Consider the following 18,141-nt stretch of genomic DNA (forward strand, 5'->3'; position numbering starts at 1 on the left):
TGTTTATTTATTTATTTTAATTCTCCTTTTTTGACAGCAAGGAATGCTGATGTATTATTAAAATAAAGAATTTTCAAGGATAGTGTTTGCAGTGCCTGTTATGGTCTCTATTTAAGCTGTAAATTTCCTTTTTTTTTTTTTTTTTTTAAGAGCGCAAGTAGGGGAGAGGGACAGGGGGAGGGGGGGGGAGAGAGAGAGAGAGAGAGAGAGAGAGAGAGAGAGAGAGAATCTTAAGCTTAGCATGGAGCCTGATGTAAGGCTTCATCTCATGACCCTGAGATCATGACTTGAGCTGAAATCAAGAGTCAGATGATCAACCAGCTAAGCCACCCAGTTGCCCCAGCTGTAAATTTCTATGTAAGAGAAATCAGTTGTTGCCTTTTATGAGTCAGAAGAACTTGTCAGGTTAGTTCTGTGTATGCTGGTAAAGGTGTACCCAGGTGACAATAGCTCTGTTTTGAAAAGGAGGTGCATAGGGTTGAAGATCATGGCAGTAGGTTAATGCCAGTTATCTGGAGAGAGAGCAGTTTCAACTGCACAGCCCAGGATATGGGTCCTAGGTGAAGTGGTTGCTTGTATGTAGGGAATACTGAATACTTTCTTTATAACATCGATATTCGCAATTGACAAATGGCTTATTCTGTATAATAAGTTATGATTAGACAGATGACTTTGAGATGCTTTAAGAGATGTAATTATCAAAAGAAAATATAAATTGTAATCTAGTTAGTAAACTTCATTCACCAAAGCAAAGAACAATAAAATGTTGTTTTAATTTTTTTTTTTATTTAAGGATTGGGAATAAACGAGTACTCTGATTAACTGTTAAATCTTGATTTAACCGGAAATTTAAGTTGAATTTACATTTATGGAACATTTTGTGTATGTCAAACAGAATATGCTGGCAGTTGTTCTTAATACTATTATTATGAATATTGTTTCGCTAGGCTAGATTAATTAGGAGCAAGGAATGCATGTGATTCATCAGTTATTGTTTAGAAGTATCTAGACCAGTGCCTAGAAAATACATGCTCAATAGATATTCTTTGAAAGAGAGAATGAAAAGATGCCTCAAATATATAAAACTTGCTAGGAAAGAAAAGAAAGAGAACCATTTATTTTAGAGTTAGCATGTTTTTTAATGAAAACTCCAGTTGTATTTTTATTTAATGTTGACATTAGTCGTAAATGTAGTATATTTTGCCGTTTGTTTTCCAGCTAATGAATAGTGTGAGAAAAATGTGATGTATAATTTCTGTATCCTTGGTGAATTGTTAACATTTTGGCTTCCTTACTAAACAGGCTTTCAAACAGAACATTTTATAATGCACCATATATGGTCATTTTATTTTCAAAAATATTTAAGTTTTAATCTCACAAATGTTTTATATCTTTCATTATTCATTTCTATTTTCTTGTGTACATTTCAGGGACAAAGTATCAAGCCAAATAATATAACATTGTTTCCATGTTTAGTTAAGGCTTATTACATAAATATGATTTGGTTTGGCACTTTATAGATAGACAATAACATGATTAAGAACATTGAAACAATTACATAATTGAAACATGAAAATGGATTTCCTTCCTATACCTCATCCTGTTTTTTTGTACAATTTTTTGATTGCTGCAACCTTCAATTTGGATAATTTTTTTTCTCTTTTCATTTGAGTGAAATTAAAAGGATGTGGGGTTCCTTTTAATCTCCCACACACTAAATTCACTGATTTCTTTTCCATTAGTAATGTTTTATCTAATGAATGTTTTGAGGTCTAATTATCATGTGGTCTGTCATCACTTCAACATTATAGAGGGTTATATCGCAGAGTTAAGTCACAAAGTAGGTTAATGATTGATGACTATTATGTGACCTTTATAAGAATTTCAGTCAGTGAGGAGAAACGTATATTACCCATCTCTAGAGTCGTTTAAAGTTCATTGAAAAGTAAATTAAACTTTATTAACACATTTATTGTCACATAATTATATCTACTTATATGTGGCCTAAGCATTGATATTTAGTGACCTATTTGGAGATTATGTGACAGGGTTCAGTGGACAAAGGATTTTTAATAAAGGTAGTAGAGTAGGTCCATGATGTGATATCATCAAAGATCCTTAATAGGGGGCGCCCGGGAAGCTCAGTTGGTTAAGCGTCTGCCTCTTGATTTTTGCTCAGGTCAGGATCTCACAGTTTGTGAGATCGAGTCCCACTTCAGGCTCTACAACTCACAATGCAGAGCGTGCTTGGGATCCTCCTTGGGATCCTGTCTCTCTCTCTGTCCCTCCCCTGCTCGCATGTGCTCTCTCTTTCTCTCTCTCTCAAATAAATGAACATCAAAAAAGCAAGATCCCTAATGGGATAATAAGGTGGTCTTCGAAGCACTGACACAAACCTAGGATATGCACGGTCTTCGGTTCCTTATACATAAGGATCCAAAAGAAAAAAATCTTCGTTCCTTATTTACATCTTCATCTACCCACAAATAGTGTTAAAATGATGATTTCTTGATTCCTACATGTCTGAGAACAATTCCTTGGTTTTTGGTCATGTTGGCCTGCTCCCTTTTTATGCCATTATTATGTGGTTCAGCTGTATCCTTGCTGAATTTTATTATTTCCATGGCTTTTATTTTTGGTCACCAAAGGTTTTGGAACATTGAATGCTTACAGCTGTGCTTCTTCCAGATGTTCTTAGCACAAAATTCAAAACTGGTGACCAAGTTTTTCCGGGATTGAAGTTTTAAATAGGCAGTCAAAATATCACATTTACCATTAATGGACATGTTCAAGTACATTTTTTTTCTGAATTTTTTTCTCACAGTTTTTAAAGGGGGAAGTGTAAATAGAAAATTTCCTTTCATGTTTTTTTTTTTCCTCAAAAATGGCATGTTCCATAACAATAATCATCACAGCATTTCACAGGTGGCATAACATAAGAGAATATCAAAGAGAATACCTAAGATGTTAGCACTTGAATCTAGGCTGCATAAGGCTGGCATTTTTCTCTGTCCCTGGTGTGTAGAATGTTACCTGGCACATAGTAGATGCTGATTAAGTATTGTTTTGAATAAGAGAGTTGAATCAATAAATTCTCTGAAATATTTTCAGGTAGATATCTTTTCATTTTAATGAAATTTAGAATGCTTTTTACTGGATGTTTCATCAGTAGACATAATTTTCTTTTTGTGTTTTCTTATAAATTTTTTCTGTAGTGGCATTAAAGATGGTTTCTACAGATGTATTTCCTATTTCTCTGTGAAATATTTTCTCTTCCTAGGTCTTTATAACTTCAAAATTATAAAATATGAAATTATTCCTTAAAAGGAAGCATTTGTCTTCTTATTTTTATGTTGTTGTTTTTTTTTTTTTTTTTTTTTTTTTTTTCAGAAGCACCAATAGGGTATTTAGAAGGTCAGTTAGATTTGATAGTGGTGATCATCTTAAATCTGCCTCTGCTTCAGAGATAGACAAAATATATGAAAGTATTTTAGAAGCTGTAAAATCACATAAAGAACATAAAATATTTTTTAAAAGAATATAAAATATCTGTATTCTTACCTCTTTTCAAAGTCTGTGTTAACATTCATATTTTAATATCAGAACTTACCAAAAAAGGGTAATGAAAAATATATGGAGATATTTCAAACTCTTTTCTTCATTGCCTGTCATGAGGCTTCCAGACACACTTGATAGGATTCAGACCAGTGGAATGAAAATCCATGTTAAATTTTTGGAGATTCTTTAGTAAAGATTCCATTGTAATATATTCTGTAGTATATCATACTAATGTATTTTTTTTAATATCATGGAAAGAAATAGTTTTTCCAGTGTCCTGTATCTGCTTCACCACAAAACAAAACAAGCAGAGAGACGATAAGTATGAACCCCAGTTTGACCACGTATCTACTCTGTGTCCACAGAGCATTACTTGCTCTGAGACTCAATTTTAGCATTTGAGAAATGAAAACGTCTATCAGTGTTATAAGGGATGAAATGGATAAATGTAACCTTTGAATATAAAAAGATGGGACCACATGAGTCTTTCATCATTGCAGTAGCCTGAATTGACACAGGAAACCATCCAACCACACACATGTTTCAAACAAATGTTAGGTTAAATCTTGTAATTTGAAAAGCAAAAAGACACGTTGCAGCTTTAGAATGTAATAAAGGGAAATCCCCGGTGCCATCTACGAAAAGGTATCGGGAAACCAAAGTGGTTAATGGGAACTAGAACTTAACTATAGGTCCATGGAATATCTGAACTAGATGTGTGTCTAAATGATTGTGACTGCACTACCTGAGTGGGGCGGAATGTTGAGAGTGCAGGCCTCTCAAGGAACTGGAACTCGCTCTCAATGTCAAGAAAGGAAACTGAAAAGTTATCCTGTTAATGAAATCATCCTAAAAAAGAAAAACAGAACAAAAACAAAAAGCTACTCTCTGGTTTGAAGATGCAACATAGAATCAGACCAGTCACTAAGAGCTATGAGTGAATAAAAGCGTGAACAAAAATCAGGGGCGCCTGGGTGGCTCAGTCAGTTAAGCCTCCGGACTCTTGATTTTGTGAGGTTGAGCTCCACTGGGGCTGCACTTTGAGCACAGACCTTGCTTAGGAGTCTCTCTCTTTCTTTCTCTCTTCCCCGCCCTCCACTCTCTCTCTCAAAATAAATAATAAACTTAAAAAAAATCTACAAAAATCAGATCCCTAAGCCTGTGTTACGTATGAATGAGGGGTGGGGAATTTACGTTTGAACTCTCTGCTTCAGATGTAAAAAACAAGTGAAGAAGGTAACTTTCAAAACTGGTCCGGAGCTGTTAAGGCCTATAGAGACTGCAAGAAAGTTAAACTAGCAACCTTCATTTAAGGCCACCTCTGTTTCCCAGATCAGATGAAACTCTGGCTAGAGGAGAGTCTTGTTCAAACATTGCAAAGCTTGAAAGGCAAAAACCAGAATGAGAATGTGTAAGCAGGTAGTAGAAATGGAATTAATACTCTAAGAACCCTGCATGGAGACCAATCTGAAAGAGATTTTAAGTATATTTAAAGCCTTCCAATATTTAAAGGAAGGGTGTGGAACAGGATATTATGAAAAAGAAAGAGAATATCTAGAATATTCTAGATATCTAGGATATAATTGTTGAAGTAACAATTTCTATAGATGAATAGAGCATCAGCTTTCAATATATCTAGGTGAGAGAATTGGAAGCCGGATCTGTAATATACTGTATGTCACACAGGCGACACTCAATAAATATTAATTCCCTTCTCTTTTCTTCCTCATCACTTGCCTCATCCACTTTCTTTATTGTTGGCACATAATGAGATGAGAAGAATGAACTCCATTTTTACTTTAATTTGACTCAGCCCATGTGAGTGAAAAATAGGCTATAGACTATTTTATCTCTTTAATAATTGACACAAGAAAGATGTAAAATACTGAGCGTATTAATCATCATAAGGAATAATTTATCTGACTTTGACATAGGAGCAGGTATACAAGATGGTAGTTTTTCTAGTAAGTTACAATGCATGTATTTCATTTGAGGGCAGAAAAAAATGCAAGGAGTCTAATGTTTTTCAGATGAGATTTGAGGCTAAATTAACATATTTCTTAAAAACTACTAGGTTCAGGTGCACCTGGGTGGCTCAGTCAGTTAAGCGTCTGACTTAGGCTCAGGTCATGATCTCATGGTTCGTGAGTTCGAGCCCCGCATTGGGCTCTGTCTGCTGTCAGTTCAGAGCCTGCTTCACATGCTCTGTGCCCCTCTCTCTCTGCCCCTCCCCTGTTCACACACACTCTCTCTCTCAAAAGTAAATAATAACATTTTAAAAAATTGCTAGTTCAGTTAAATGGTATAATTTTACTTAAAAACGTGTGATATGGGGATTGGTTTTACCTTTGGTTTAAATTTCTGTAACATAAGTGATAAATTAGTAGCAACAGGTAATCAAGTATGTTCTCATGTTTAGGAATTTATTTTTCATTTTGAAACTTATTTTTGTCCCCCATAGTTTCCGAATCAGAGATTTCTCAAGAAGCTGATGACATGGCAATGGAAAAAGAGAAATATGTTGATGAACTGAGGAAAGTATTGATATCAGGAGGAGGACCAGCTGATGCGTACAAGTTTGATTTTTCTAAAGAGTCTTGTCATTTCTCCTTTGAGAAAAACCTGAAAGATGTTTCAGTAAGTAAAACTTTCCATAATACTGTAAGTGGTAAAATGTCAGAGCATTTATTGAGGAATTTTCTAAGTAACTAGCTTATTATTACCAGAATACCTAGGAAATCAGAGTTTGAAAAGTACTTTGTTTCCAAGTTGGAAGAATGCTTCATTCAGCATTATAGTCATTAAATGCTTTATATTAATTAATTGTGAAAAATAGTTATTAGGAAATGTATTTAGTTGCTAATGGTTTAAAAATAAGGATAATAGAGATAATTACATGAATCAATAGTTCTGAAAAGTGGGGTCAGAAGCTTTGGACCATTGAGGCAAAGTTTATTGTAATACGTTTTGGAAAATACTGATTTTAAGAAAGAATATGTATTTTCCAATGAATATTTAATAATGATGACTTATTCTCAACTTCATTAGAATGTATTTGAAATTACAAATTGAAAAAATTAAGTTCAGTAAGACATGTCCTTGGGAATTAAGGTATTTTATTTATGTATCAAACTTAGAAATACTAAAATAGGAATAAATTTCAACCCAAGTTTTTCAAGGCTTACATGCTTTACAGACAAGAATATCTGCTACTTGTCCTCTTTAGTTCCTGTACCAATTCAGATCAAAGTGGGTGGTTTCTGTATCAAACATATGCATCAAAATGTACTGTTTATATATTATACCTAAGTTTATGGTATAATTAGAGATTGAATTATTTGCTTTTGACCAGTGGTTTATCATTCTGATACGACGTCTATAGTAGAATACAGGGAGGGAAATTTTTAGCCCATTATGTTTAGAGACAGTTATTGGCAATTTGTGCTGGAACTAAATTGAGTTAAAAAAATTCCTTTAAAATGACTCTTTAATTCAGAATGATTAAAGGGATTTCACCAATTAGAGAAACATGTAAAGCAACAGATGGAATCATTATTTTGAAATGTATGTTAACCTATAGAGAATAACACAGAGAGACTGGCTTCGGTAATTATTTCTGTTTAGAAGATACATACTTTTTCTACTTATCCAATTTATGTAAGTTTCAACATGCTGAGGTCCTTAAAATGATCATCTAAAATAGGTTAGGTAAGGTCTGAACTGACTATTGAAATTTTGTTATTTATTGCAAAGTGTTCTTTCCTATGACCGAAGCACAATCAAATGATGTTATGTTCAAAAGAGCTCTCGGCTTTTTCTTCTGATACTTTGAAGCAGATTATCATCAAATTGGGAGTAGTACCATTTCCCATTCAACAAGCATTCATGTGTAATGACTGACATTATTTCATGTAGCTAGTTTCTGGTTTTTATCTGTTCTATGTACACTGATGCGTGAGAAATTCCAAGATTGTGAGTTACCTATTGGAAGCCTGAAAGGCTTTTGCTGTATTTGACTTGGGGGGTTTGCTTGGATTTGGATGGAGTACTTGGAAGTACATCTGATTTTGCTGCTTTTGTGAAGAAAGAACTTCAAGGATTCATGATCTATGTCTTTTACAATTGGCTTGACATGAATCAGCATTAAAAACTGTGACAATTATCCTAAAAGGTGTCTTGGTTACCGCCTTGGATATAATCAACTTTATTGAGAGAGAGAAAACCTTGAAACGCTACCTTTTCAACAGGTTTTCTCAAGAAATGGAAACAGAATAAGAGATTACCAGTATGTCCCAGGATATGTCTTAGAGCACTACACTGTAGTCTAGATAACTGCTTCCTTAATTTTCATCTATTAATTTGCTTATGAGAAAAAGAAATGGTGCTCTCAGAAGAGTTTCATGAGTTTTTTCATGAGTTGGCATACTTGAAAGATATTTTTGGATATTTGAATGAAGTGTAACTTTCAGTTTGTGGTGCTGTGGTCAGCCTTATGGATGCAGATGAAAATTACAAGTTCATTTGGCCAAACTGCCATGGGAATCTTCCAGTGCTTCAGGATGTGTTTCTGAAATTGAATTTCATAGTGACAATACCTTGTAAATTCATCTGCTGGCAAAAATATGCGGACAATCGGACACATGGCAGAATCCTTCTTAAGGGTTATAGTGCTTTGGATGATGTAAAAATTTAAAAGGAATTTGTAATCCTTTGCTTGATGGACACAGACATCCGATTGTGGCCAAAGTCTTCTTATACTTAGAAGAAAAGAATGAATGTAGATTCAGTCCAGAGAGTTGTAGTGAATCCTGTCGTTTGTTGTCATAAGGTTACTCTCCCAGTGCAAAGGATATCCCATGAATCCTAAGTACAGTTACTACCAGTTTTATACCTCTCAGGGTCATGGTTTTTAGGCATTTGTTCCCATCAGTTCAAGAAGTTTTATGTTTTTAATTCTGTGCTAGAGATCACTGCATAATTTGAACATTTCGGGTATTCAGTCATATAAGACTTACTTGAAATTTATATAAAATATTCTTTTACAAAAATCTTTTTAGAGGGAAATTTTTTAAAGAAAGTAATCGCTGATTTTTGTATTCAAAAATATGTGAGTTTTTGAAAATACTATCTTGTGTTTTATCAGAGTGAAATAATTGTCAATCCAAAGCAATGAAATATTTAAAAATGTATAATGTGGATGTTATATACCTTTTTTGGAGGGAGTGTGTACATAATTGTCATGAGATTCCTTTTGAGCTCATAACACCCAAAATTTCATTTATGCTCTAATTAGTTTTTCTTTAAAGATAACATAGGTGTTTTTATTTTAACTTAATTGCCATTGGAATAAATGTTGAATGACGAGCTAGACATTACCTTTCTCCACACAGTACAAACCTCTGGTACCCTTCCTGCCCTATCACCAATATTTTTCTGTTGGCAGTAGATTATTCAAGATGAAAACATATTATGCAAGTATTTAGAACTCATCTCTTCATTATAAGTAGTAGCCCCCATTCAGGAGAGATTTTTCTTATACTTCATAAGTCATTGTTATTTTCTTGCCATTTGCAATTCCTGATTTTGCAGTATATTCTTTGTCATGCAAACAATACATCTTAGTTAATAATGTTTTCCTTTTTTCCTTTCATAACTTGCTCTTTTTCTTCAGAAAAAACTTTTTTATGAGCCACAAAAAAAAAATCTGATAATTTTTGATAAGAATAACCTTGGGCTTATTATTTGTTTGCTCATACTTCTGTTTTCTCATCTATAAAGGTTTAAAGTGATTTCTTGGGTTCATTACAGGTCATCTAACATACTGCGGTTTTATAGCTCTAAAAATAGCCCTAATGAAGGAAAGCCATGAGGTTTGAAGCACAATTAAACATAATACACACATGCGCGCGCACACCCACACACACACACACGCACACAAAAGAGAATTAGCTACGGGTCTCTTTTAGAATTATAGTAAAGTTTATTTTTTATTCCTTTTTCTTTGTCTCCACTGCCCCCATGATCAGAAGCTGGGATACAGTTTAGGCTGAAAATTTGACAACTTAAGTACCTTTGAGGTTTGTTTTTCTTTGATTAAAAAATACAGATGGGCAGTCCTGGGTTAATATAATGGCTTTTTGATGTTGGAGGCCCAGTCTTTTTTAAATCCTGTTGCCTTGACATTTTTACTATTTATTTATTTTTATTTTTTGTTTGTTTTTGAGAGAGAGAAAGAGAGAGAGCATGAGCGAGTTGGGGAGAGGCAGAAAGAGACTCTGGACCCACTGAGCTACCAACTGAGCCACCCAGGCATTCCCCGCCTTGCCATTTTTAACAGACAGTTTTTATCTACTGGTCCAAGAAGGCTGCTGTAGCTTTGCTGTTATGTTCATCTTTTAGGCAATAGGACTGAGTTAAGGAGAAAATAAAGAGCGTGTGTATTTTCTTTAAGGCCATGACCTAAAGTTGCATACATTACTTTTGCTTACATCCCATTGTCCAGAACTAAGTCACAAAGCTTCATCTCACTGCAAGGAAATCTGTGAAATGTGATCGTCAGCTGTGTTCTATGCCCAGTAATTTCCATTACCGTGTAAAAAGGGGAAGGTAGAGATAGAGGGGCAACTAACAATTTCTGCATGTTAACATTTATGAGAGATTGATATGTCATTTAGACGGTTTCACTTTTATTGTTACAGGGTTATTTCTGTAGCATTTTCATTATAAACAATTGTTTCAGTCATGTTTTAGTTCAAAAAATGTTGCAAGATCTAGCAAGGTACAGGCTAATTTGTATCTTGCTATGTATTGTAACTTTTTAAATAAAAAATGCATTCTAACTTCACACAACTTCCCTATAGCTATTTAATTTTCATTTTCAGATATATAAAAATGAAGTACAATAAGTTCGCCCAAAGCAGCCAAAGTGGTTTGTAAAAACATCAGTCCAAAATCCTGTATAATTGTCATGTGTCCCTGTGGTTTGGGGACTTTGGATTCAAATGGGTATTTCCAGATGAAATATCAGAATTTGAGCCTTTATATGATATTCTGCCAAAGACTTTGTCAAAAGTGTAATTGCTTTCAGGTTTGTGAGAGTATGGGTTGGAAATATGTTCTTTGAATGCCTGAAAAATAATAGTATTTATTTCTGTAATAGAAATATTTGTACACATCTACCATTTATATATTAAAGACTTCATAATTTTCCTACTTCATTGGAATGTGGGAACTAAATCAGTAATCTAAGTGGTACAGAAATCCTGCTCAAAGTATGTACTCTCTAGTCAAGCCATAAAAGAGACAATAGAATTTTTACTTTAAGAAGATTATTAATTTTCAGTTATACTATTTCGTCTTTGAGAACTTTTGCTTTTTCTTGCCTTCATCTCAAAGTCATTATATTTTAGTTTTTTCTTCTGTAGTTCAGGAATGAAACAAACTAAAGACAGAAGGAGAAAATAACATGGAAAAATTATGCTCTAGAAGGACTTTTGAGTGCTTATAATATTAATATTGCTTCTTACTTGTCGGTCAGTTTCCTTTAACATGTACTCACTTCACCTTGTTATTGTTTATACGTGAGAAAACGGATGCTGAAGTCTTAAACAAGTTCCTAAGAAAAGCAGTAAGTATTGAGTTAGGATAGAATCTAGGCCTCTGTCTTTTTTTTTTTTTAATTAAAATAAAATTTTAAAAAATATTTATCTTTGAGAGAGAGACAGAGACAGAGAGAGAGAGAGAGAGAGAGAGAGAGAGAGAAAGACAATGTGTGAGCTGGAGAGGGGCAGAGAGAGAGGGAGTCACAGAATCCGAAGCAGGTTCCAGGCTCTGAGCTGTCAGCGCAGAGCTGGACACAGGGCTTGAATACACAAGCCCTGAGATGATTACCTGAGCCAAAGTCTGATGCTTAAACGATTGAGTCACCCAGGTACCCCTAAGCTTCTGTCTTAAATACCCGAAAAAAAATTTTTTTTAATTTAGTTTATGTATAATGTACATATGATAAAATGTACTTTCTGTTAAATGTACGTTTTTCATCACTCCAGACAGTTCCTTTATGCCTCTTTTCAGTCAGTCCCCAATTACACCCCTTTTCTCCCCAAACCCTGACTACCCTCCTGGCCCCAGGCAACCACTGTTCTCTGTCATTACAAATTAGCTTTTTGCCTGTTTTAGAATTTCATATAAATGGAACCATACATTATGAACTCTTTTATGTAACTTTACATGGTATAATGTTTTTGAGATTCATCATAATGTGTTGTATATCAGCAACTCACTTCTTTTGATTTTTGAGCAGTATTCTCTTGTGCAGATATACCACATTCACTTTTAGATGTGTGTGTGTGGTTGGTTTCCAGTAGTCAGCTACTGTGAGTAAAGCAGCTGTATACGTTGATGTGTAAATCTTTTTGTGGGTATGTTTTTTATAACAGCTTTATTGATATATAATGTGCATATAGAAAGTACACATTTTGATACAATTTAACAAACTTTGACCACAGTCAAGGTAATGATATCCTCCTTCCCCAGCAGACTGTTTTGTTTACCTTTGTCATTCTCCCCTCCCACACCTGCTTGTCCCCCAGTTAGTCCCCATAGAACCACTTTCTGTCACATTCTGTTACCATAGATTATTGTACATTTTCTAGAATTTCATATAAATATAATCTTACAGTAGGTAGTCCCCCCCCCCCCCCACCTTGGTCTGACTTCATTCACTCAGCGTAATTATTTTGAGATTCTTCCAGGTTATTGTGTGAATTGTTCATTTCTCTTTCTTTCTTTCTTTCTTTCTTCCTTTTTTTTTTTTTTTTTTTTAAATACTGAGTAGTATTGCATTTTATGAGTATACCCCAATTTATGCATTCACCAGTTGATGGTCTTTTGGGTGATTTCTAGTTTTGGACTATAAGAAATGAAGCTCCATGAATATTTGTGTAGTGATCTTTGTGTGGAAATGTTTCATTTTTCTTGGATAATACTTAGGAGTAGAATAGTTGACTTAAGGGGCGCCTGGGTGGCTCCACTGGTTAAGTGTCTAACTTTAGATTTTGGCTCAGGTCATGATCTCATGGTTCCTGAGTTCAAGCCTGACATGGGGTTCTGCACTGACAGTGTGGAGCCTGCTTTGGATTCTCTCTTTCTCCCTCTCCCTGCCCCTACCCCACTCATGCTATCTCTCTTTTAAAATAAATAAACTTAAAAAAAAAAAAAAGAATAGTTGAGTTAAATGGCAGGTGAATCTTTACTATTTAAAAAAACCAATAAACAGTTTTCCATAGTGGTTGTAGTATTTTGTAATCCCACCAACAGGATGTGAAAAATTCCAGTTCATATTTTTAATTTTAGGTATTCTATTGAGTATGTGATAGTATTTAATTGTATTTCATTTGCATTTCCCTAATGTCTAATGATATTTGCCATCAATATAATTTTTTTAGTGACATATTTATTCAGATCCTATTTTTTACTGGGTTTCTTGTTTTACTGAGTTTTGAAGAGTTCTCTATATGTTCTACATTCTAGTTCTTTAACAGATAAATGATTTGGGAATACCTTATTCTTGTTTGTTGGAGAGGAGGAAAAATTCTTATTTTTAAGGAAGTTGAATTTTTTCCTTTTATGGATCATGGTTTTGATACCATGTCTAATAAATATTTGCCTACCTTCAGATCATAGATTTTTCTCTTGAGCTCTCATGTGTGAGTTTTATAATTTTAGGTTTTACATTTAGAGTCTGTGATACATTTTGAGTTAATTTTTGTTTATAGTGCAGAATATGGATTGAAGCTCATCTTTTGCATATGGATATTTAGTTGTTGTAGCATCATTTGTTGAATTCTCCACTGAATTTTCTTCTACTTTGTTTGAGAACCACTTGATCATGTATGTATAGGACTATATCTGGATTCTGGTCTGCTCCATTGATCTATTGATTTATCTCTGTACAAACCCTAAATTGTTTTGAATAGTTCTTGTAGGTAGTGTATGTCCTTCAACTTTGTTCTTTTTCAAAGTTGTTTTGGATAATTTGTATATACTTCAAATTTTCTTATGAGATGTAGAATCAGTCTGTCAATTTCTACAAATAAGTTTGCTGAAATCTTGATGGGGAATACTTGAATCTACAGAGCTGACATCTTAACAATATTGAGTCTTCTATCTTGTGAACAGATCTTCTTCTCCATTTATTTAGGTTAGTGGTTCTCACCTGGGGGAGATTTTGCTCTACCAGGGACATTTGGCAATATCTGGAGACATTTTTAATTGCCACAGTTAGCAGCTGCTACTGGCATCAGGTGAGTAGAAGGCAGGGATGCTGCTAAACATCCTGCAATGCAGAGGAACAGGCTTCTACAACAAAGAAATACCTGGTCCAAAACATCATTAGTGTCAAAGTTGAGAAATACTGATTTAGTATTCCTTAATCCCTTGGCCATTTGTAGTTTTCAAAGTGTAGGTCTTGTAAATCTTTTATGTTTGTCATTCCGATATAGAATCCTAGGTCACTGACTTGAGATCTTTCTTCTTACTAATATAGGCATTTCAGGATCTAACTTTTCTACCAAGTGCTGCTTTAACTGCATTTCACAAATTTTGGTATGTCATGTTTTTGTTTTTATTTCTTTTAAATAAAGGAAAATTTACCAGGTTTCCTTTTGATTTCATTTTCCACTCATGAATTGTTTGGAAGTTCATAATTTAGTTCCAATGTGGGTTGTTGTTGTTGTTGTTGATGTTGTTTAATATTCCAGATATTTTTCTGTTACTGGTTTTTAATTTAGGTCCATTGTTGTTAGCAAACATAATATGACTTGAAGCCTTTAAGTTTACTTGGATGTGTAGTAAGGCCCTGAATCTGGTCTCTCTTGTTCAGTGATCTGAGTGCACTTGAAGGAAATATTCTGCTGTTGTTGGGTGGATTGTTCCTTAAATGTCAGGTCAGTGTGGTTAATCTTGTTTAAGTTTTCTGTTTTCTTGGTTACTTTCTATTTAATTGTTCTACCAATGACTGAAAACATGTTCAAATCTATATTTGTAAATATGGATTTGTTTACTTCTCCTCGCAGTGTTATCAAGTCTTGCTTCATGTATTTTGAATCTTTGTTTGAAGGTTCAAACCTTAATGGTTTGTCATGTCCTCTTGATGATTTGACCCTTTTATCATTATGAAGTGACGTTCAAACCATTAATATTCTTTGAGCTAAAATCTACTTAAAACATTAGTACTCCTATTCTTTTTTTTTTTTTTTTTTAAATTTTTGATAGGGGTTAGTGTGATGTTTTTTCCATCCTTTTGCTTTTGACTATTTTTGTCTTTAATTAAATGCGGTTTCTTTGAAGAAGCATATAGTTGGATTTTGCTTTTTTATATTCAGCTTGTCAATCTCTTTCTTTTAATTGGGGTTTTTAGACCATTTACATTTTATGTGATTATTGATAATGACAGTTTTAAAATCTGTCTCATTTTTATGTCCTTTTTGCTGTCTCTTCTGCCTTTTGGACGAATTATTTTTTATGATTCTATTTTATGTTTTGATTGGCTTATTTAACTCATTTTTATGCTATTTTCTTGCCTGCTCTAGGGTTTATAGTATACATCTTTACCTTATTACAGTCTACCTTGAAGTAATATACTACTTCACAGATAGTTTAAGAATCTACAACAATATATTTGAATATCACTTCTGGGTGTTATGCTACTGTGATCATGCATTTTACTTATATGTAGGTTATAAACTCTATAACATTTTATTATTTTTGGTTTTAGTTTTTAACTTTTAAAAGTTGACTTTTAACTTCTCAGCCCTGGATTTACTAGGTGTGACCGTGGGCAGCTTGTTCAATTGTTTTTCCTCAGTTTTTAGTTTATCATTTGGAAATAATACTAATAGTTAAGCACAGGGTGGTTGTAAGGATTTAATAAATTAGTGTATAGATGTGTGTGTGGGCATATTTTTTCTAGAACAGTCCTTTTTTATAATAAACATTTCATAAGTGTTTGTTGTTACTAATTATTTACTTGAGTGTCTTTTCCATTATATGGTAAATTCCTTGAGGGAAGTGACCATGTCTTAAATGAACTTGAAATTCCAGCAAATGCAGATGTTTTGGGGATGGCCTTCTGTTGAGAGGAAATGTAGCATAGTGGAAATAACTTAAGATGTTGGTTTGAATCTTAAATCTATTTCTAATTATATGGGTTTTAGCAAATAATTTATGTTTTTGATGAAAAAACTGAGTTCAAATAGAGTAATAATGCCAACTCATAGTGTTTATGCTTATTGGCACTCAGATTGATGTGTGTGCAAATGTTTTGTAAACTGTAAATTGGTATACCATGTGGTCTGTCTCAGGAAGCCATTGAGTTGCATTCAGAAGGGCCTCAATCGTATACTTGTAATATTATCTGTGAATGAATTTATACACATGGTTGTAGGAGACTTTTTTATACCAGTTTAAAATTGTATGATACAAACCATACTGCTTGAAGTATATTTTGAATAACATCAATTTAAATATGTCAATACTATTTTTATAAACTAGTTTTGACTTTTAATGTATCTGGAAACTAAATAATTGTGTGTAGCTTGGATCTCCCTTGACATCAGAGGAGGTCAAGAAATGATCTACACAGAAATGATCTTCTACCCTTCTCAGTGGAACATATTGGGAGGGACATGATATCCATATGCACTACGACTGGTGATGTTAAATTTGAATACTTGGTTAAGGTGGTACCTGCCAAGTTTCTCTGCTGTAAACTTGCTGTTTTTTTGTTTTGTTTTGTTGTTATTAATAAGTATCTTATGCAGAGATATTTTGGAAGGTATACAAATACCCTATTTTTACCCATACTTTTACTCACTAATTTCAGCACCCATTGGTGATTTTTTTCTCCAATAGTTATTACTATGATATACCTACGATTTTCTATTTTCATTATTTCTTTATTTTATTAATTGGAATCCTACTGTAAGGTAAAACTGTATCTTCTCCTTCATTTATTTTTTTCACTTATTTATTTATATCAGCATGTACTCTCATGAGAACATTTATTTTGTTCTATGGGTTAAATTTCTTTCATTATTTTGTTGCTCAGATTGTCCTAGATTTGGCCACTGGGAACTTCTTCAACTTGACAACTGTGTCTTTAAGATATGTCTCCATTAAGATATTTGCAAATGACATGTTGGATAAAGGTGTAATATCCAAAATCTATAAAGAACTTACCAAACTCAACACCCCAAAAACAAATAATCCAGTGAAGAAATGGGCAAAAGATATGAATAGACACGTTTCCAAAGAAGACCTCCAAATGGGTAACAGACACATGAAAAGATGTTCAACATTGCTCATCATCAGGGAAATACAAATCCAAACCACATTGAGATACCACCTCACACAGGTCAGAGTGGCTAAAATTAACAACTCTGGAAACAACAGATGTTGGTGACGATCTGGAGCAAAGGGAATGCTCGTGCATTGTTAGTGGGAATGCAAACAGTGTGGAGGTTCCTCAAAAAATTAAAAATAGAATTACCCTATGACCCAGCAATAGCACTACTAGGAACTTACCTATAGAATACAGGAATGCTGATTCATAGGGGCACATGTACCCCAATGTTTATAGCAGTGCTATCAGCAGTAGACAAATTATGGAAAGAGCTCAAATGTCCATCAACTGATGAATGGATAAAGAAGATGCGGGGTGTGTGTGTGTATGTGTATATAATAGTAATAGTATAATGGAATACTGCTCGGCAACAAAAAAGAATGAAATCTTGCCATTTGCAACAACGTGGATGGAACTAGAGGGTATCATGCTAAGTGAAATAAGTCAGTGAGAGAAAGACAGATAAATGTTTTCACTCATATGTGGAACCTGAGAAACTTAATATAAGACCATGGGGAAAGGGAAAAAAAACCAATATTTACAAACAGGGAGGCAAACCATAAGAGACTTTGTATTTAAATACCGAGAACAAACAGGGTTGATGGGGGGTGCGGGGCGGGTTTGGGGCAGGGAAAATGGGTGATGGGCATTGACGAAGGCACTTGTTGGAATGAGCAGTGGATGTTGTATGTAAGTGATGAGTCATGGGACCGTACCCTCGAAGCCAAGAGCACACTGTGTACACTGTATGTTAGCTAATGACAATAAATTATATAAGAAAAATAAAAATAAAAACCATTTTATTAGAAAAAAAAAAAAGATATGTCTTCATTACTTTGAGCCCTTCCTTGCTTTTTGGCACCACAGGGTCATCTTGTGTTTCCTGACCCAACCATAGAATCAACCATTTATTCATAAGAGCCATAGTTCCTTTTATTTGAGGCTGCATTGTGTAATCAATATCTGGGTGTTAGGCATGCTCATTTCTACTGAGGTATTATTGGTCTGGGTCCTCTCAGCAGACTAACAGAGGTAGCAAATATATCTGCATACCTACACATATATGTGCACACATCTGCATATCTCCATCAGTACATATGTTAAGAGTCATTGTTAGTTAATCCAGTGTCACTGAGTTTATCCTTCCCTACTTTCTTTTTGTAACTTTCTCTTATGGTGAA

General features: G+C 34.0%; 1 protein-coding gene across 20 annotated transcripts in view; it reads left to right on the top strand.

Annotated features, from left to right (window-relative positions):
• XRCC4 (X-ray repair cross complementing 4) overlaps nt 1-18,141 on the top strand; it is a 313,377-nt gene that overhangs the window by 14,973 nt on the left and 280,263 nt on the right. For all 20 annotated transcript variants that reach the window (XR_006203731.1, XR_006203710.1, XR_006203720.1 and 17 more), the window contains exon 3: nt 6,020-6,195. Coding sequence is in view for 7 of the 20 variants with exons in the window: in XM_042942785.1 (XP_042798719.1) it covers nt 6,020-6,195 (176 nt within the window). In the remaining 13 variants the exon portion in view is untranslated. The remainder of the gene's footprint in view (nt 1-6,019; nt 6,196-18,141) is intronic.

Source organism: Panthera leo, chromosome A1 (genome assembly GCF_018350215.1).
Source record: "Panthera leo isolate Ple1 chromosome A1, P.leo_Ple1_pat1.1, whole genome shotgun sequence".
NCBI lineage: Eukaryota > Metazoa > Chordata > Mammalia > Carnivora > Felidae > Panthera > Panthera leo.